At 38.3% G+C, this 22,922-nt stretch overlaps 1 protein-coding gene across 1 annotated transcript in view; it reads left to right on the top strand.

Moving 5' to 3' along the window:
- Positions 1-22,922, top strand: part of Tango6 (transport and golgi organization 6) — a 410,302-nt gene that overhangs the window by 320,811 nt on the left and 66,569 nt on the right. Inside the window, exon 17 of the mRNA XM_090391522.1 lies at positions 3,883-4,034. Coding sequence (XP_090247648.1) covers positions 3,883-4,034 — 152 coding nt within the window. The remainder of the gene's footprint in view (positions 1-3,882; positions 4,035-22,922) is intronic.

The raw sequence follows: 22,922 nt of genomic DNA, 5'->3' as shown, positions 1-22,922 counted from the left end.
AAGAATATATAATTTTCTGGAAGGATAGAAATGCGGAAAGAGGACAGGGAATGTTGTTAATGATTGCAGAGGAATTGTGTCACAAAGTGTGGAAGTTGATAGTGCATGCACAGATTTTGAATCTGTGTAGTTCAAAGTTGAAATTAACAGGCTACTATATCTGCTAGGTTGCTATTATAGGCCAGGGAATGCAGAGATTACTGATTATGAACTGTTTAGGCAAATTCGTTGGGCATTTAAAAAGAAGGTCCTCCTAATGGGAGACTTTAATTACAAGAATATAGAATAGAAGGAGGAGATAGTGTATGGGAACAAGGAGTTCCCATACACTATGATCCCAACATAGTGAGTTCGTTGAATTTCTGAGAGGTAAATATCTTAAGCATCATGTGACTGAAGCAGCTAGAGGTTTTAATACGTGTAGTTGTTAACGTGATGTTGAGACTGTTGCCAGTTGGTGAGAGCGATCATGAGGCACTTGTTTGGGAAGTGATGAAACAAGAAAAAGTTACTGCCAAAAATGGATATCTGTGGAAGTATAAAGCCAGTGATTATAGGAAACTCTGTAGTCAGTTAGCATCAGTATGTTGGGTAGATGAGTAGAAAGGATGTTGACAATACATGGAAATTCACAAGGCAGTATCTGACACAAGTAATGTGTAACTGCATACTAAGGGTTAAGCAAATAAATAGATTAGAAGTGAAATGGATGAACAGTGAAATCAAGCAAGCTGTGCTGGAAAAGAAAAGGCTATGGAGGAGGTACAAGACAGTTGGTGGTGATTGGATCCATGAAGAGTATAAAGTGCAAACTAGAAAGGTGACGAGCATGGTGAAGAAAGAAAACATGCATTATGATAGGAGATTGGCTGCTCAGGCCAAGGTTAACTCAAGGGAATTTTTCTGCTATATGGCAAGTAAGAAAAAAAATAATTATGGCAGGTTGACACTGGTGGATAGTCATGGTAGAGAATAACAGTTGCGAAGGATATAGGAATTATTGAACGAGCACTTTATCAGTGTATGTCATTCTGGTGTAAATGATGTGGTGCAGTATATAGAAGGGAGGCAAGTATTAGGATAATTGGAAGTGAAAGAATCAGAGGTGTATCAGGTGTTGATTGGTTAGACATTAATAAGGCTGTGGGAATGGATGACATATCAACACGTATTAAGAAATGTGCACCACAGCACAGTTGGCTATGCCCTTAACCTGGTTATTTAATGAAAGTCTTGCAGTGGGTAGGGTTTCTAAGGAGCGGAAGGAAGACAGAATAGTACCACTCCCTAAGCGTGGTTTTAGGATAGAAGTTTCCAATTATAGACTAGTCTGTATAACTGCAGTTGTGGTCATGGTCATCAACACGTATTAAGAAATGTGCACCACAGCACAGTTGGCTATGCCCTTAACCTGGTTATTTAATGAAAGTCTTGCAGTGGGTGGGGTTTCTAAGGAGCGGAAGGAAGACAGAATAGTACCACTCCCTAAGCATGGTTTTAGGATAGAAGTTTCCAATTATAGACTAGTCTGTATAACTGCAGTTGTGGTCATGGCGTTGGTGAGATTGGTTAGGAATAGTATACAAGATTTGGTTGATGGACACAGCATTCTTTATTATGGTCAGCATGGATTTTAAAGGGTAGGTCCTGTTTTAGCAGTTTACTTGCATTTTATGATAGGATAACAAGTGTGTTAGATAAGGAAGAATCATATACAGTGATATTCTTGAACTTTGCAAAGCATTTGATAGATTACCAGATGATAAGTTGGTGTACAAGCTGCAGAGGATGGGAATAGATAATATATTGTTAGATGGATCAGAGATTGGCTCTCTGAATGATACCAGCAGGTTGTGTATGATGGAGCAGTGTCTCAAGAAAGGAGGGTAACCACTGGCATGCTCCAGGGTTCTGTTCTTGGAGAGACTGGTTAGGAATAGTATACAGGATTTGGGTATATCATGTAGACTGACTGGTGATCTTCAGTTGTTATTATTATCATTATTACACAACACCTCCAGGGAGTCCAAAGACTCATCGAGGGAGGACACCTAATCTACAACTCTCCGTTTCCACCACTCAACCAACCACAACTACCTTCATCATTTACGCCAATGACATCTACCACCGACCACCAGTACTTCACAGACAATCACAAATATCCGTGCCCACGACAGGATTTGAAACCCCCCCCCCCAGCCTTTTGGCTGGAAAGCGGATACACTAATCACTCGGCCAACCAGGCCGCCAATTGTTTGCTGATGATGCAAAGTTGGGGAGAATTATAAGTAGCACTGCTAATGTTAATTCCTTTCTGGAGGATTTGAATAGACATTTACTTGGACAAAGGAGCGGGGTTGTAGTTTTAATATTAACCAGTTAACCAATCTCGCATTTTGGAGTGCAGAGATATAAGACTGTGTACTATGTCGATGGTGCCATACTGCAGGAAGTGGATGAGATTCAAGATTTGGGAGCGATGGTTGAGAATAGACTGAAGTTTAGAGGGCATATTGCAAGTGTTGCAAAGGCTGCACATCGTAGTGCTGCTTTGATAAGAACTACTCTAACATGTGGGGGATAAGGAAGTGGTTGTGTCACTGTATGAAGCACTCAGAGACCACACTTGGACTATTGTGCTCAAATCTAGTCAATTGGTTTTCAGTGTGATGTGGAAACATTGGAGAGGATCCAGAGACAAGTGACTAAGACAATATAAGGACTTTGAAATGTTGGCTATGGAGAGAGGCTGAAGAAATGTGGATTACAGAGTTCAGTGGATAGGAGGAAAAAGATGATATGATAGAGACATTTAAGTTAACGAGAAGATTTTATCGGATTAATCCAGATGGGATTATAAAAAGAGTAGAAGGTGAGAAGAGGAGAACCAGAGGTCATTCCTGTAAGTTATGTAAAAGTGTACTGAAGAAGGGTGTAAGGAGTAGATTTTTTGCATGGAGAATTGTCAGTGAATGGAATGCATTACCAGAATGTGTTGTTAATGCAAGGGCTGTTAAGGATTTTCAGATTCGGCATGATAAATATGTTGTCAGTTGAATGAACCTCCCATGATGAGTCTGCCGACTCCATGGAGGGTGCAATAATAATAATAATTATTATTATTATTGTTATTATTATTCATTGAATTCACTCAGTTTAAAAAAAAAAGATTTTAGAGAGACAGATTGATAATCTTTCTATCAGATTTATAATGTAGTTGTTTTTTATGAGCTTTTGTATACCATAGATCCTAGGAAGGCTTCCATACTTATTAAGATTGTGATTATGGAATACTTTTTTTTTCATGCACTTTAAAACTTGCAGTTTTTAATATATGAATAAAACTAGATCTAATAATACAGGTTTAGAATGTTAAAGACATGTCTGTAATTTGATTTTATCTTATCAAACATGGAGATAACTTAGCAGCAGTTCTGAATTTTTTAAAAATAATAAAAATAAAATAGAATAGAATAAAATTTTGCCATGCAACTTATCATGTTGCAAATATAATTTAGTCTTCATGCAATTTTGATATTCCTGTGATGGATTAGAATATTAGGATATTGCAGATTTCTTTGGGGAAAAAAAAAAAATACAGTCTATTCATGTGTCAAATTCATTTGTTAAAACTTATGAAAAAAAAAAAAAAAGCACTCAGAATCTTAAAAGAAAAAAAAAAGTACCAACCGTTAAGATATGTTATTAATCTTGGCAATTAGAATAAACTGAACATATTTTCATGAGATCCTGAATTTGCCATGGTCCCTGGATGTTTTCTATATCCTAAATATTCCTATATCACAAACATATTTAAGAGAAATAAGCAAACTTATGAAATATTTTGAAAAAAGAATACTATTTTTTATTTATTTTTTCCAGGAGATATGACTACCAAATATCGTGATATCCTGATAAATAGTTTCCTTCAAGGTGCACAGAACAGCATCCCTGAAGTGCGAACTTCTAGTTTATCTAATTTAGCTGAAATTTGCAAACATCTGAGCTATTCAATTGAGCCTTTCCTTCAAGAGGTAAAAAGAATTGTTTCCATTTTTATTACTTAATATATTTTTTTGAAATAGTTTTAATAAGAAACAACACTTTTATTATTCTTTGCAGTTTTGTGTTACAACTTGGAGGTTCCAAGACTGCTGTTATAAATTACCGACCGATCAGCATATCAGGAATCATTGTCAAGGTCTTGGAGAAATTAGTCAAGAGAAAAATACAGGATTGGATAGATGAAAATGGGATACTGTATGGGGGACAGCATGGTTTTGTGAAGGGTAGATCATGCCTCAGTAACTTGCTCACGTTTTATAACACAGTGACGGCTGAACTGGATAAGGATAATGGGTTTACAGTGATTCTACTGGACCTTGCTAAGGCCTTTGACAGGATACCACATGGAATTCTAATCAGTAAACTGCAGCATATGGGGATGGATATAAGGTTGGTGAGATGGATAGGAGGGTGGTTGATGGAGAGATATCAGAGAGTGGTTTATTCAGGAGTAGAGTCCAAAAGACGGCTTGTGACTAGTGGTGTGCCGCAGAGTTCTGTTCTTGGACCACTCCTGTTCAATTTGTTCATTAATGATACGGGAAAAGATCTGAGAGGAACTGTTCATTTATTTACTGATGATGCAAAGTTGGGTAGAGCTATAGTGAGTGCACAGGATGTCAATATTTTGCAACATGATTTGAATAGTTTGGAGGACTGGGCTAAGGAGAATGGATGTCAATTTAATGTGGCAAAGTGTAAGGTTATGCATTTTGGGGTGAAAAGATTAGCAGCAGTATATCACATTGGTGGAACTGTACTCCAGGAGATTGACAAGGATAGGGATTTGTGAGTGTTGGTGGATAGAGAGTTGAAGTTTAGGGGGCACATCGCAAAAGTGGCTAAATCAGCTTATGAAATCACTTGATGCAGAGACAAACAGGTTAATGTTCCTCTGTATCGAGCCTTGATAAGACCCCGTCTATGGTCTTATTAAGAAACCCTGGCGCCCATATCTGGGCGCCAGGGTTTCTTCTGGATGGGGAGGGGGTGGAGAGGATCTAGAGATGAGTGACCAAGATGATAGCACATAGGTTCCCAAAGTGGGCGGCACTGCTCCCCCCCCGAAGGCTTCAGTGCCTTCTGGGGGGAGGAGGGGGGGTATAGTGGGATCAGAAGCATTTGGGGGCGGTCTAGGGGTTGGTGGCTCTTTATAGAAGAAATTAATAATATATATTTAAAAATTAATTATTTTCGTGATTTTGCGATTAGATAATCATTTAAAATTTTAAATATTGGATTTTAATTCATCGTATGCCCATCTTACACGATCAATTTTTTATCAATTTTCTATTTCAATTATTTAATCATTTGAAAATTTACCATGTCAGATAGAAATAGATGTAATTTTTTTATGTCAATGAGGAAATAGAGCATGTATATATGTATAATAGGTTATGTTTACAGTAGCAAATATATTTGTTATATTTCATTTCAAAATACGAGGGCTGTTCAATAAGTAATAAGACTAATTTTAGTGTCGCGAAACCACTCATCACAATATTAATTTCTGTGGAATAAAGAAATGTTACTGTCTGTATTAACAAAAGAGGTTGATAGATGGCGCATACGGGCTGATGTGCCAGAGTGTCACGTGACTAAATGCAAGCTTGTTTCGGTGGGCCTATGAGCCGCAACAAGTCGTCGAAATGGAAGCATCCTTGGAACAGCGTTGTGCGATTAAATTTTGTGTGCATTTGCAAAAATCGGCATCGGATACTTTTAACATCATACGCGAAGCTTTCCACGATGAAGCAATGTCGAGGGCAAGTGTTTTTTGCTAGCATAAAGCTTTTAAGGAAGGAAGGCAAAATGTGGAAGATCTTGAATGTGAGGGAAGACCTTCAACATCCATCACAGAGATAATGATCAACACAGCAGCGATTATCATCAAGAAGGATCGCAAAATTACAGTACACCAGCTGCATGTTGTCCTGAATATTTCTGTGGGAAGTGTTCACTCACTCATGGCTGAACATTTGGGACTGAAACTTGTTTGCGCCCGATGGATTCCCAAACTCTTGACACCGGAGCAAATGGAGCATTGAGTGGATGTGTGCACAGAATGGAAAGAAAGACTAGAACAAGAAGGCAACAACTTCTTAAAACACATCATTACAGCAGATGAAGTTTGGTTGGATGAAATTTCATTATGGATGAAGTTTCATTGTGCATTTGGTTGCACAATGAAACAACAAAGCAGTGAATGGAAGCATCCGTCTTCATCTACCCCAAAGAAAGCAAAAACTGTAAAATTGGCTGGTAAAGTTATGACCATAATGTTTTTTGACTACGAAGGCATTGTTTACCAACACTCTGTAGAACCCGGGAATACTGTTAATGGCTCATACTATACGGATGTTTTACAGACAATGGTACAGCACGTCAAAAGGAAGTGTCCATTGCTGAAGAATGGCTTCTTATTGCACCATGATAATGCAAGGCCACATATTACTGGTTGTGTAGTGGACGTTTTGCAGAAGAACAACATAGATATCCTACCACACCCTCCATACAGTCCTGATCTCGCACCGTGCAATTTCTGGCTGTTTCCTCACCACTAAGAGGCTGCCATTTCGAAAGCAACAAAATGTGTAAAAGCTACGGAGGTGGTTTTGAAAGAACTCTCAAAAAACGGACTTTCACATGTGTTTAAGAAGTAGACACAACGTTGGAACAAATGCATCGCGTCTCACGGTAGTTACTTCGAAAAAGACCATGTAAATGATGATGATTAAAGATAATCTGTTTTCTGTATAAATATAGTCTTATAACTTATTGAACAGCCTACGTATATATAAAATATATAAAACCACTTTTCTAATTGAGTTGTACAAAAATAAACCCAATTTTATATAATTTAATATTACTAGTAAAAATAATAACGGCAAGAAAGAAATAAAATCGTAAATTTTAGTTAGCCTAGTTAATACTAACTTATATTGCTAACTAGAGGGAAAAAACAAAGCAAATATTATTCGAAACTTATTATACTGTTTTCTGTGGTTATGTTTTGTAGGTTTGTTGTTTATATCTTGTGTAATTATTTTATTTATAATTATTTGGACAATGTCGTGGTCGGACGAACAAAATGCGCTTGCGTGCAAAATAAAAAATTGAACGTGTCATACAGGATATTTTAACTTCTATTTTTTATATACTTAAAAAATTTATTCATTTTTTGCTATTGTAAAAATTGATTGTGCCATACAGGCTTTAGTCTGTCCACGCAGCAGACGAGTCTTAACTAGTAGTATGTCGGTCAACTATTACGCAGGTAATTCACTCAATTCAGCATGTTTTGACAGGAATATGGGTGCTTGCAGTGACTTGTTCAAAGCACGAGTACGATGGTATCGCAAACAAGTCGATGCATGCAAGTCGATTCGGGCTAGATTTCAAATCTATAAATAGCAGTGGTTTAGGAATAAGTTTCATTATTTTTTGTGTGTTTTGCCAACAATCATCAGTCGAAAGTGTCATAGATAAGTGGAGTCATACAAAGTGTAAATTAAATCTTTTATTTTGTGAATATTTTTGCAAATTTTATTACTTCATTATGTCTGAATATAAGAAGAAATGTCGACAGTACAGTATTGAGTATTTGAAATATGGTTTTATTCAGTCTCCTACGAACCAATTATTATCAATGTGCTTGATTTGCCAAAAAGTGTTTTCAAATGAAGCAATGAAGCCTTCTAGGCTACAAGAGCATTTGACTAAAATGCATGCTGACAAAAAGGATAAAGATTTGTCCTATTTTCAAGTACTAGAAGAAAAATATTTTAAACGTCTAACTATATCAAAACTTTTTACGTCGTCCACTAAACAAGATAATGACGGATTACAAGCTTCTTATAATATTTCATTATTAATCACAAAAGCAGGAAAACCACACACAATTGGTGAGGAATTAATCTTACCGGCGATAAAAGAAGTAATAAACACTGTGCTTCATAAGCCAGCATCAGATATCATCAGGAAAATTCCTTTGAGCAGTAATTCAGTGCAAAGAAGAATCGATGAAATGGCTGAAGACGTTGAAAAATCATTGTGCGATTATTTGAAGACATGCCAATTTTCCATTCAACTCGATGAATCAACTCTCCCAAATAATGAACCACTACTCTTATCATACGTACGATTCATAAAAGAAGAAAAAGTTTGTCAAGAATTATTATTTGCTAAAAACTTGGAAGCGAATACAAAGGGAGAATCTATGTTTAATATCATGAATAAGTTTTTTCAAGAGAAAGACATTCCTATTCGTAATATTTTGTCTGCTGCTACTGATGGTGCTCCAGCAATGACAGGGTGCCACAAGGGTTTCATTGTGCATTTGAAACAAGCAGTACCAAATGTACTCGCTATACATTGTGTTCTGCATCGTCAACATTTGGTTGTGAAAAATTTAAGTGAACGCCAGCACACGTCGCTCCATTATGTTATTAGAGTAGTCAACAAGATTAGAAGCAATTCATTGAGTGACAGATTGTTTAGCCAACTTTGTAGTGAAAACGATGAAGATTTCAATCGTTTGCTGCTTCACACAGAAGTTCGCTGGCTTTCAAAAGGTATTTGTCTGAATCAATTTTACAATTTGTTTGATTCAATACTAGAGTTCCTAGAAAACAGAGACGACAGATTGCGGGCCAACCTGATTACATCCAAAAATGACATCGCTTATTTGACAGACCTCTATAAAATATTTAATGAAGTCAGTCTACAACAAGGTGATGAATTGAATTTAATTAAAACAAAAAACATTATTGCCCCTTTTGTAGGGAAACTTCTACTGTTCAAGCAGAATATGGGCCGAGGGGAATATAGCCACTTTTCAAATTTATCAGCAGTGTCTCTCAAAAAGGAAGATTTACTTACATACTGTCAACACTTGGAGTTTCTCCATGTTGATTTCAATGAGTGATGCAAGGATATTCTAAACATGAATATAACAAATTGGGTTCTAGATCCTTTCTCACATGTAAGCACAGCAGGATCATCAAATTTAGAAGTGGAACTCATAGAACTCACAACAAATGAAGAACTAAAAATAAAATTCAAAACTGGATACCAAGAGTTCTGGCTTCAAAAATCAATACTGACACGGTACCCTGGATTATGGGAAATAGTGCAGAAATTTTTAATTGCATTTCCATCTTCTTATTTGGCTGAGCTTAGGTTTAGTGCTGTAGTGAATTTACTATCTAAGAAAAGGAACCTATTGCATATAACTGAGTGTGGCGATTTATGACTGTTTTTAACAAAAGTTGAACCCGATATTAACAAACTTAAAAATGCACCAGGCTCATCCTTCACATTAATTTGTTATTTTTTCTTTGTATTTTTACTTTGTAAGTTTGAAATAAACCATCTAATACATTTGATGGTGTTTTAATTATTACAATAAGATTCTTACTAATGTAATGCAGTCTCTTAATATGTATTCCAAATTTTCATATTTAAACCATTGTATGAAACTTCATATTAATTTGTTATTTTTGCTTTGTATTTTTACTTTATAAGTTAGAAATAAACAATTTTGTAATATATTTAATGGTGTTTTAATTATTACAATAAGATTCTTACTAATGCAATGCAATCTCTTAATTGTATTCCACATTTTCATATTTAAACCATTGTATGAAACTGTGCGTAATGTTATTCGAGCATACATTTTACAATCTCTACATATGGGCTACGTTTCACCAAAATCGGTATAGCAATAACTGTGTTCAAGATGAAGCACATATTGGCCACTTCTTTTAAAAATTTAATGGCATAAGCAGTAATGTATCATTAATTGCTATTTACGTCAAAAATATCAAATGGCTTGAACGCGGAAAACTGTTATAATGGGGGGGGGGGCGTTAAAAAATTTATGTCTTGCAAAGTGGGCGGTGGCCCGAAAAAGTTTGGGAACCTATGTGATAGCAGGTCTATGGAATGAACCTTATGAGAACAGGTTGAAGATTTGTGGGTTGCAGAAATTGGTTGCAGCAGTTAGAATAGGTGATGATTTGGGGAAATGGTTTAAAACAAGCAGAGGTACTAGACAGGGAGACCCAATATCACCAAGCATTTTCATCACACATTTAGAAAGAGCAATGAACAAATTGAAGGAAGATGCCAAAGGAATATCTGTACACAGAATGAGAATTAACAATCTGAGATTTGCAGATGACATTGTTATTAATGAAGAAGACGAAAGAGAATTTCAAAAAACACTGAAACTGGGAAGGGAAGAGATTTGGACTTGTTATGAACTTTGAAAAAACAAAGAGAATGGTATTTGGTGAGAAGAACATGAAACAAAAGATACAAGTTGATGGAACTGATATAGAAAATGTAGAACAATTCACATATTTGGGAAGTAAACTGACATATGACTTGGACTGTAAAAAAGAAATAAAGATCAGGATTGCAAAGGGAAGAACAAATCTGAAGGCCATGGTTAACATCTGGAAAAGTAAAGTGATCAGTCTGCAAACAAAACTAAGAGTACTGGAAACGTGCATCTTCAGTGGTGTACCGTACGGATCTGAAATGTGGATAATAAATAAGGAATCAAGAAAAAGCATTCAACTTTCAACCAAATTAGAAATATTTGGAAAAACAAGAATTTGTCTATAAAAACTAAAATGAGAATATTTAACTCAATTGTAAAGGCAATACTAATGTATGGATCAGAAAGTGGATGTTAAACAAAAAGATAGTTAACAATGTGCAGGTCTTCCTAAACAAGTGTTTAAGAATGATACTGGGAATATATTGGCCAAAACAAATACAAAACGAAGAACTATGGCAGAGAACAAACCAGAAACCCATGTTGCAACAGATACGTGAAAGGAAATGGAGATGGTTGGAGGCATGTGTTGAGGAAAGAAGATAAAATAATAGTAAAACAGGCTCTAGATTGGAACCCACGGGGTAAAAGAAGACGAGGAAGGCCAAGAGAAACATGGAAAAGAACAATACTGAAAGAAATAGCAAATATTAATAAAAACTTGAACCAAATAAAAGCCGAAGCAAAAAAATAGAGTCTGGTGGAAAATGGTGGTGGAAGACCTATGCTCCCAGGTGAAGTGAAGAGGATTAAGTAAGTAAGTACTATAAACAGGATGTAACAGAGGGTCTTGAATTTGATTATCCCATCAGGAGATATTGTAAATGAAGTGTCATATCATCCTTCAGTTGCTGAAAGTAACCATGAAGTTATCACTTGAGTGATGGCCAGCCATATCAGTGGTTATGGCAAACTGGAGGCAGCTTACATCAATATCATGGAATGAGGAATTGCATGGGAAAGAAGTTAGTGCTGCTCTACTTGGGAATTATCTGGCAGAGGCAATGACTGAGTGTATTCCAAAGGTTGGGAGATTAAATAAAATAGATGTAAAATAGATGAGTGAAGAGGTGAAGCACACACTCTTGAAGAAAAAGGCATTGTGGAAGCAGCACAAGATGAGTGGAGATAATCAGTTACATTAGGAGTACAAAGAGCAAGCAAGGAAGGTGACTCACTTAGTAAGGGTAGCAAAGTGCAGTATGAGCAGCAGTTAGCAAATGACACTAAAAGAAATCCTAGAGAGTTTTTTCGATATGTGGCCAGTAGAAGGAAGAATGATTATGGGAGGATGATGTTGGTCATTGGTAATGGGAGAATGATTAACACTGAGGAGGATAAAGTAGAGGTGTTAAATGAGCAGTTCATGAAAGTATTCCATCCTTGTGATTGTAACATAATTCAGAACTTGAGAGCATTGGGAATGGGAGAGGAATCAATGATGGTGAGCGAGCAGGAGATATATGAGGAATTGATTAAACTTCATGTCAACAAAGCCATGGTGTCTTGAGGGAATGTTCCAGGGAGTTAACAACACCTTTAATGTGCATTTTCAACATGAGTCTTAGATTAGCCCAGGTCCCAAAGAATGGAAAGATTGTTCCGATTCATAAGGGAGGTGATAAGACTAAGGCTTCGAATTATAGGCCAGTCTGTTTCTTTGGAGTTGTGGTAAGGTGTTGGAGAAGCTAGTGAGGACAAGGATTCAGAACTGGGTGGACAGTAGTAGAATTCTCTTTAATGGACAGCATGGGTTTGCTAAAGGAAGATTGTGTTTTAGCAATCTTATTATAAGAAGGTAACAAATATATTGGACAAGGGTGATGCATATACAGTAGCATATTTAGATTTTGCAAAGGCTTTCAGTAGATTATCACATAACAAACTGGTAGTTAAATTGGAACAGATGGGGATTTGATAGCAGATTAGTGCATTGGATTGGAGATTGGCTGTCTGATAGGTATCAACTGGTTGTGTATGGGAGCATGAGATCCCAGAAGAGAAAAATCACTTGTGGTGTGCCCCAGGGGTCTGTTTTGGGGCCATTGTTGTTTACTTTTTGTGTAATGACATTGGAAAGGGCTTGCAGATGATGCAAAGTAGGAGAGCAATGAGAAGTCGAGTAGATGTTGTAGCTTTGCAAGAGGACTTAAATAGACTGTGAATGGGTGAGGATGTGTGGGGATGTCAGTTAAATGTTACGAAGTGTAAGGTTTTAATTTGGAAAACAAAGATGGGATGCAGAGTATAGGATTGGTGTGGATATTTTGGAGGAGGTAGAGATGAAGGATTTGGGGATTGTGGTGAATAGATACTTGAAATTTCGTGGATGTTTTGCTAAAATTGTGAGGACGACACAGAGGATTATGGGAATGATGTGGAGAACATTGACATGTAGAGGTAAGGATGTTTTATAAAACGTCACTGTGTTATAAAACGTGAGCAAGTTACTGAGGCATGATCTATCCTTCACAAAACCATGCTGTGCCCCATACAGTATCCCATTTTCATTTATCCAATCCTGTATTTTTTTCTTGACTATTTTCTCCAAAACCTTGACAACGATTCCTTATATGCTGATCAGTCAGTAATTTACAACAGCAGTCTTGGAACCTCCTTTATGCAGTGGAACTGTTTTCCCCTCTTTCCACCCACTTGGGACTAACCCAGACCCGAGACTCAAATTAAACAAAATGGTCAAGGGCACTGACAATTCTTTAGCAGCTTCACATACGATACGAGCTGGTATACCAACCAATCCCACAGATGTATTGACATTGAGGTTTTGTAATAGACTATTCACCTCCACTTCATTCACCACAATTCCCATATAAGCTGTAGATGATATACTCTTGATATAGATGATATACTCTTGCAAAGTGCTTGCTCAGTAATTCCACTATATCAACTGATTCAGTTACCACCCTACCTTCGGCATTCTTTAAAATCATTCTATCATATACATTTTTTTTTTACTTGCAACATATCCAAAAAACTGTTTGGGATTCTCTTTAGCCTGCATGGCTAATGTTCTTTCATAATCCGCTTTTACTTTTCTTACCACACTCGTTTCCCTTCTGGCCTGCGCTTTATACCGTTCGTGTGCCTGCTGGTCACCTTTCTCCTGAAATTCCCTCCACAGTTTTTTTTTTTTTTTTTTTTTTGCAGCTCAAGCTTAATGGTGTTATTCATCTATTTAACCCCTACTTGATTTATTATTCGGACTCTAGGTATACAGTCAGCCATTGCCTCCTGCAAACACTTCTTAACCACCTCCCATGCACTATCAACATCCAGCCCTTGCAGTTTTGCATGCCATGGCACTGAACCAATCAAACTCCTAAGCTTGTCATACTTATCAGCCCGATAATTCCACATGTATCCTGTCTTAATTGTAAATTCCACACCTTGAGTCACCTCCCAAGTCAAGACCCTATGATCACTCCCACCAGTCGGTGGTAACGTGGTCATATTCGTTGTAATTGTACAGGCTTGACCTAGTAATTGCATCTGAGAATCCAAATTCTCAGATGCAATTACTAGGTCAAGCACTCTCTGACCTCCTAGTATTTTCCATTACATGCTGTCGCAGATAGTTGTCCCTTAATAACTGCATAAAATCCAATTCCTTCCTCCCATGTGTCCTCTCCTCCTTCCAATTGGTGTTACCATAGTTGAAATCTCCCATAATAATTACCCTCCTTCCACTCATTTCTTCTATTTGCTTATGCATACTATCTCCACCATCTATTTCATCACCTGGTCTATAGCAACACCCAATTGTATATTTTGTTCTGCTAGCCTCAATCTCACACCAAATAGTCTCAAATGTGCTCTTTTCTCTATCCTGCTGTTTAACTTCTATTCTCCTTGGCGGCAACTCATCAGCTATCATCAATAACACTCCTCCCCCCATTTTATTCTCCCTGTCACTCCTGAACACACCATACCCCTCGCATTCTATCCCACTAGCTATATCATCTTCTGTCAGCCATGTTTCACTAATGATAATAACCCGTGGCCTGGAAGTGCCAGAAATTCTTCCTTCTTGTTCCTAATACTTCTGGCATTATCATCATCATCAAATTCCTGACATGTACCCTCAAGGGGTGTACAGGATATGACAGTACTACATGAAAAAAATTACATCATTATTAACTTCCTCCAATTCCAATTTTCCTCCAGATCCGTCTGTTACTTGTCAAGACTCCAATATTATCAGATCTTATATTTCTATCGTCTAAGGCACTTTGTACGGTATCAATCGACCTACATCTTGGTCTTCCTCTGGGTCGATTTGCTGCCAACCTGGCAGAGAACACTTGTTTTGCTAATCTTTCTTCGCCCATTCTGTTTAAGTGACCATACCACCTGAGATTAGCTCTGCTAACGCATTCCTGGATGTTGACAATGTCAAGTTCTTTCCTAATATCCTAGTTTTTAATATGATATTGATGCCATCTGTTCATTCCTAGAATCTTTCTCAGGACTCTCATATCTGTGGTCTCTAGTCTTTGATCAAGTGTTTTACTTCTGACCCAGCTCTCAGATCCATCAGTTAAAACTGGTTTGAACACTGTCTTGTATACAGCTAATTTAGTGTTCCGACTAATTTCTCTCTTATTCCATATGAATTTATTCAATTGACTACTTACCATACCAGCTTTGCTGATTCTGTTGTCTATTTCTATATTTAATTTACCATCTTTCACTAAAAATCGTGCCTAAGTAGCTGAAATGTTTCACTTGTTCCACAGGTTCTCTATTCACAACACAGTTGACATTTTCAATGAGTCTGCCTATTTTCATTGTCTTTGTCTTTTTATTGCTGACCTTCATACCATATCTATTACAACAGCTATTCAATTTAGTCAGAGAATCTTGCAGACTTGTAGCAGATTTATTTAGAAGTATAACATCATCCGCATAAAGCAAAGAGCTGACATTAACATCTCCAATTTTGATATCTGGTTTAATATCACTTTCCTTCATAATGTGATCCATATAGATAATGAATAACAGAGGGGATAATGTACATCCTTGTCTCACACCAGATTTAACATTCAACCATCTTCCTATAGTTCCTTCAATTCTAACTGCTGACTTACAACTCAAATAAAGACTAAGTATTGCTTGTTATAGTGCCCCATTGACACCATATAACTGCAGCGTATTGAATAGCTTCTCTCTTGGCACCTTATCATATGCCTTTTCCAAATCGACAAAACTTAAATACAGATCTTTGTTATATTCCCATGCTTTCTCGACTATTTGTCGTAAAGTGAAGATCTGATCCTGACAGCCTCTGTTTAGCCTGAATCCAGCTTGTTCTTCACCAAGCTTTTCTTCCACAATTCTTCTCAACCATTTCTCAAGTATACTGGCATAGATCTTCCCAGGAACACTCAGTAGGGAAATACCTCTGTAATTCTCACATTCAGTTTTATTTCCCTTTTTATATATGGGTACTATGAGAGCTCTACTCCAATCATCAGGAATTCGTCCCTCTGTCCAGGCTTTCTGAACTATGCAGTGCAGCCACTGTAAGACTTATACCACCATACTTCTGCATTTCTGGTCGAATATCATCTACTCCTGCTGCCTTTCCATATTTTAAGCCTTTGATGGCTTTTTCTACTTCAAGTATGGATATGTATTCCTGACTGCATGCCTGGTCAGTGTGTTTTACCACTGTGCTGTCATCACTGCTTGTTTCATTTAGCAGTTTTTCAAAGTAATTACTCCATACTTCAAGGATATCTTTTTCTCCCGTTTTCATCAACTCCTTTTACAGCACTCTTTCCTCCATTCCTAAGCTTCTTCAACAACCTCCAGAATATTTTGCCACCTTCTTGATATTTATTTTCTATATTCTTGCCAAACTCCTCCCATGACTTTTGTTTAGCTAGTTTTACACAGTGTTTAGCATTCTTGCATTTGTCTCTGTATTCTCTAAGAGCACAAGCTGACTTATTTGCCAGGAACTTTTGATATGCTTTCTTCTTGTCCTTCACTGCCTCTTTAACTTCCTGTGTCCACCAGGGAGTTCTGATTTTTTTATCCTTGCAGATAACCTCACCACATGCCTCTCTGGAAGAATCAATCAATGTTTTCTTCAGAGTTTGCCACTGAATCTCCAAGGTTCGATTCCTGTTCTCAAACTCTTTCATTTTTTCTTCAATAATCTTTGTGTATTTTAGTCTACAGTTCACATCTGAGAGCTGCTCAACTTTTATTCACTTTAAAACTTTATTACATGTTATTCTTTTCAATATGAAATTCAATTTAACCTGCTCAAGACTAAATAGTGATCACTTCCAATTTCAAATCCTCTGTACACTCTGGTGTCCTGCACCAGGGAGAAAACATCACTATCAACAATAACATAGTCAATGAGACTTTTCTTATTCCTAGCCTCTTCTCTCCATGTGAATTTGTGCACATTTTTATGTTGGAACATGGTGTTAGTAATAACCAGTCCATGTCCTGAGCAGAAATCCAACAGATATTTGCCATTATTATTAGCTTTGCTCTTTTCTCCAAATTTTCCCAAAATATTTTTGTATGTCTCACAGTCATTTCCTACTCTGCTATTTAGATCCCCAACAAGGACCAACTTTTCCTTTTTCATTGTGTCAGTTGCTTTTTCTAAAGCTTCAAAAAATTCCTCCACTTCTACCTTAGTAGACCCTTCTGTGGGACCATAGGCACAAATAAGTCTCATTGTCCAGTTCCCCATTCTCATATTTGCCCACATTACTCTACTTGAGACTGGCTGCCATTCAAGAAGATTAGCCTCATATTTTGTGTTGAATACTATGGATACTCCTTCTTTTCCTTGATTGTCATTGCCTGAATATAACATTTTGTATTTATTGCTCAGAAAGATCTCACCAGTTTTTGTCTTTTTTGTTTCAGTCACCCCTATTATGTCGATCTTGTACTTATCTAATTACTCAGCTAGCTCCATTTATTTGCCATTCAGGCTTCTTATGTTGATAGTACCGATCTTTAACTCTGGTGATGTTGAGTTGGGGTTTGTTTTCAGATTTGTTCCAGTAGCTGACTTTTCGCTGTTTGACCTGGTTCCTTGGCGAAAACGACGGGGGCCTTGTTTAACCGGGTGATGTCCCAGCCAGCATGAAATTTTGTCATGTTGTACCATCATTTTTTATTTTGGTTTAACCAATAAGAATACAATTTGGTCGGCTAAATCCTAAATTGCCAGCCCATCCTCGTTCGTTCAGTATCCAAGTAGATACCCAACAGGGTGCACCACGAGAAGGTGAGGATTGGACATTAGGTCAGAAGCCCTGGTCGGTTATCCGCATTCCTTTAAAGGCTATGTGGAGGTCTCCTCTCAGTAATACAGCTCTGACCTTTAAGCACACCTTATACTAACTATCCCATTCTGATTTGTTGTCCTTCATACTTGCTCGGGTATATTACACACATTCATACACTCAACTGTCTCCCTAAAGTCTGCATATCTCCTCCCCCCCCCTCCTTAATAACTCTAGTTTCCATGATTCTGCACATCCGCTTCCACTTCATTCAACGACACCTTTTCAAGTCTCTGTACACCAAATCCATTCAAAGTTGGCTTCATATCACTTGCTTTAGTATGTAACCCATGTTGCAAAGCACCACCCCCCCTTCCTTTTGGATGTATATAATGCAATGCATAATGGTAAGGGCCACTACCTAGACTGGTTTCGATCTTTGTTGAGGTCTCATCAGTTTGAGCCAGACCTTGGGAGAGCTACCAAGGTCGAAGTAATACAGACGTCATATGAAGTCCAAAAGGGGTGTGCTTTGCATTATGGGATACATACTAAGGCATGTGATATGAAGTCATTATTAGCCTCTAATCCTTTTCCTTGGGAAAAGGATTAAAAACCAAGTATAAAATTTCTTAGTATCTTTAACGTATAGTAAATCCAAAGTAATAAACTTTCTACATCTCCCCTTATGAGAAGAATAGTTCGTGCACCCATTTTACCTTAGCATTGCAAAAGTAGCACATGGAGCAATATATTGTTGTCTCATTTGGCAACTTTATTAGGAGATTGTAGAAATTAATAATGCAAACTTGAATTTATGTTGAAGCATTTTTAATTTATGTAAAATTTTCATCTTAGTGTCTAAGGTATCTTCAGTATGTTGGCAATGAAACAAAAAGTACAATGCTATAAAAGAATTACTATTTTTAAAAATTGCCACTACAGTGTAAGACAGTAGATGTTTAGCAAATTCCCAATTAAAAAATAAAGAAAATAAAGAAATAAGCATATAAATATGATAAAATAACAATTAGGAATTAACAGAAGATTGATACAGTTATATTTCTCATAAAAGGAATTGGAGGGTGGTTGAACCGTGGAATGCATTGCCTGATAGAGTGGTGAGAGCGAGAACGGTCAATGAGTTTAAGGAGTGATATGATAGACTTTGTGTTTCCTAGGAGGGATCTCCCACGATGAGTCTTGATAGACTTGTGTTTTCTAGGAAGGACCTCCCGCAATGAGTCTTTTGACTCCTTGGAGGCCTAAATAATAATAATAAAAATAATAATCCAAAGGCCATCAGATCTGTTTAAATTTGGGTCAATGTAAAAATGCCTCACAGCTCTTTGTATAACCTTTCTACAAGGAATCTAATGTAAAAACTTGGTTTTCTTCCAAAGTCCTCTCTGTTTAGTCAAGATGGCATGTTGTTCAGTTAGACCAGACTGCTCTGATTCATGATACTGGGTGTAAGATTTATGTTCTTCACAACAAGCAGCTGCATATCTACCAAACCAAAATGTCCAAAAGAAGACAAACCACAGGATCAAGGGACCTGGACATCTGAGTGGAGGAAACGTATCTTTAGGTGGGGAAAAGAAGGTAGAAATCTTCCTGACAGGATGAAAAGACACCACAGTGATGAGAGGTCATAGAAATGTAGCAGTGTGTTCAGAAATTCCTTTAATATATGGAAGAGGAATCAATGTTATTTCTTCTAGAGACTTGCAGCCTAAAGCTGTTAAATTTTTTTTTTGGTAAAGGACTCATTAAAACCATTTTTTTAAAAGACAGATTTCAATTCTTGTCGTACAAGGTTTCAGTGAGACATATATTACGAGCATGGTGTGATAATGTCCTAATGGTTCTGACTTTTTGACTGTGGTGATGATAAATAGCTGGATATAACGATCAGTAGGGGTTTCCTTTAAAAAAACTGAACACTGTAAACTATTATCTGGCTGACAAAGAATCAATAAATCTAAAAGGCTATCTGATTTTTTTCCCCCCCACTCCTCTAAGGTAAATGGCCAGCCTGATTAGTCAAGTGGTTAACTTAAATGCTTTCAAACCAATAGGCTGCTGTTTCAAATCCCGCTGTTGACGTGGATGTTTGTGATTGTTTTTAGATAAGAGATGAATTTCATTGCCCAATGTGAGACTACCATCCCACTTATTGGAGGCCTGAAGTGGCTTCAAAAAGTTCCATGTTTGGGGTCTAGAGCATAGTTTCTGGACTATGTAAAAAATTATTTTTTAAATACATACAAAAAAAAATTTACAAAATTTATAGAAATCCATCCATCTTCAAGGCCCACCTTTCCTAATTGAGTTGTGGAGGCAGCAGCTGCAAGAGGGACTTACACTGGTCATGATCCTCCGCCACCAAGCTCAGGCATTCTGGTGGGACTCCCAGACGTGTCCACCCAAGGTTTTGGATATAATCTATCCAGCGAGTCCTTGTCCTTCCAAGTGGCCTCCCACCCTCTGACTTGGCAAAGAGGGCCTGCTGGGGGAGCCTCTCTTGTGACATTCTGACCAGGTGCCTATACCATCGTAACTGTGACCTCTCAACACGGAGAAGCTGCGGTTGAGTATTGAGGGTTTCCCGAATTGCAGAGCTTCTGACTCTGTCGAGTCTTGTCAGCCCCACAACCCCTCGAAAGAACCTCATTTCAGCCGCTTGAATTCATGTCCGCATTCTTTTGGTCATTACCCAGCTCTCATGACCATAGGTGAGTATGGAGACATAGACTGTATTGAAGACAGCCAGCTTTGCCTTCTGGCTTAATTCTCGCTTCAATACTACCGAACGGCAAAGCTCCTGCAATATTGCGCTTGCTGATCCAAGTGGAGTATCTAGCTGTACATCCCACTTTCCATCACTTGTGAATATGGACCCAAGGTATTTAAACTTATCCACCTGCCTCAGTGGGACTCCACTCGCATGTAGAGTGCACTGGGATGGTTGTCTTGAGACCACAAATGTTTCCATTTTGGCCACACTGATCTTCATCTCGGCTTCTGCACAAACAGCTACAAACCTATCCAGGGTCTGCTGGAGGTCATCTGTGGAAGAGCTAAGCAGAACTAGGTCATCTACAAAAAGCAGATGTCCAATGCTATATCTTCCAATTCTGACACACTCACTGCCTCTGTTGTGCCTATCAATCCAGTCCGTAAATATTATGAAAAGGAGGGACCACAGAACACACCCTTGGTGGATACCAACAGAGACTGTAAAAGGTTCAGACGTTGTGCTGTTTACTCTGACACAAAACTCTGGGAATTCATTCAGGGACTTGATAGCAGCTAATAGTTGGCCATCCACTCCATACTCCTGTACTACTTGCCAAAGCTTATCCCGAGGAACCAGGTCATATGCCTTCTCCAAGTCTACAAAACATGTGTAGACATTCTTGGTATATTCCCAAGATTTCTCAAAGACTTGCCTTAAAGTGAAGATTTGGTCAGTTGTGCTTCTACCAGGACGAAAGCCACATTGTTCTTCCTGGAACTTTAACTCAACTATGCTCCTGCACCTTTCCAAGCACCTGGCATACACTTTCCCAGGCAGACTGAGCAGAGAGATGCCACAATAGTTGCTGCAATCCCTCTGATCTCCATTCTTGAAGACTGGTATTATTATGCCTGTCTGCCATTGCTTTGGTGCTCGCCCAGATATCCAAGCAGCCTGACACACTCAAGTCAGCCAGAGAACACCGTCTCGATTTAAGGCTTTTAGCATTTCAGGCCGAATTTGATCATCACTACAGCCTTGTCTGATTGTAGTGATTTTATTGCTAAATGGACCTCTTCTGCTGTGAGATTAGTCATCGCCCCGATCTGCACCTCTTGGATGTCCATAGATGCCTGGCCATCTGGGTTAAGAAGGCTCTCAAAGTATTCCCTCCATCTATGGGGGATATCCTTCTTGGTTGTTAAGAGTGCACCATCAGAGGCCTTAATTGCCCCTGCTGTGTGCACAATTTCCTCTCTCAAAGGCAGCGGATGGTCTGCCAGAATACCTTGTTTGTGTTTGCATAGGATGAGTCTAATCTTTCTCTAAAGGCTTCCCAAGCCTTCTGCTTTGCTGTCTTTACTACCTCAGCAGCAGCTTTTCACACCTCAGTGTACCGGAAACACATCTCGGGTGACCTGACCCTAAGTCATGTTAGGTAGCCTTCTTTTTTGCCCAGACAGCTTTTTAGATCGCTTGGTTCCACCAAGGTGTCCTTTTCTCACTGCCCGTTGCCACGCCGAGCCGGTTTCTGCCACAGTATGAGAGTGCAGAGGCAGTTACAGCTGTTTTGAACAGCTCCCTCTCCTCCTCCTCAACATCTACAGTATGTCTGGGAATCTCTTTGAACCTGGAGGGGGTGTTATTTGTAAATTTCTTCTCACAGCCTCATTTTCCAGTGCCTCCCATTTCACACGGTATAGCTGTTTAGGTCTACCAGCATTGATGGTAACATTTTGTTTCTGTAGCCGTAGAGTGCAGACAACAAGGTAATGGTCAGTTGACAGTTCTGCCTCTCTCTCCTCACATGAACATCCAGCACTGAGGAAAATAGGTCTGCTGACAGTATAAAAAAGTCAATCAGAGACAAAGTTTGCACATGAAAATATCTTCAGGACTGGGGTAAGGTAGTACAACACCTGGAAACTCGTAGCAAAGGCGGACTGTACTACCTTGCCCCAGTCCTGAAGATATTTTCAGGCGCATACTTTGTTTGCTCACACATGGATAAAGGATTAAACTAAATTTATTATAGTCTAACCAAGTGGAAAATATACTTTCAATCAGAGACCTTTGTCCAAGTGTATCCCTGTACCAGGTATACTTATGGACTTCTCAGTGCTGGAAGAAGGTATTCGTTATGGACAAACTGTTCATACAGCAATAGTCCAATAATTTCAACCCATTCGCGTTAAGGTCAGGGTCTCCGTTCCTTACAACCACACCCCTCCATGTCTGGTCATCTCTTCCAACATCTGCATCAAAGTCACCCATTAGCAGGACTGATTCCCTGTCTGCCACCCTGTCAAAAACAGCATCCACTTCCTCTCAGAAGGCAGAGTATTCTGACTCGAGATTAGGTACATAGGCTTGTACCACAGCCAAGTTGTGGTTTATCATCTGGAGCCTTAACACACATACCCATCCCTCAATGGGATCTGCTCAGCAACACAGTGCTACAGTCTGGGGCTTGTGAGTATCCCCA

Source organism: Typopeltis vanoorti, chromosome 4, assembly GCF_054136105.1.
Source record: "Typopeltis vanoorti isolate ZY-2024b chromosome 4, IOZ_Tvanoo_1.0, whole genome shotgun sequence".
Lineage (NCBI taxonomy): Eukaryota > Metazoa > Arthropoda > Arachnida > Uropygi > Thelyphonidae > Typopeltis > Typopeltis vanoorti.
Note: the sequence above shows the minus strand (reverse complement) of the source record. Positions and strands in the feature narration are given on the sequence as shown.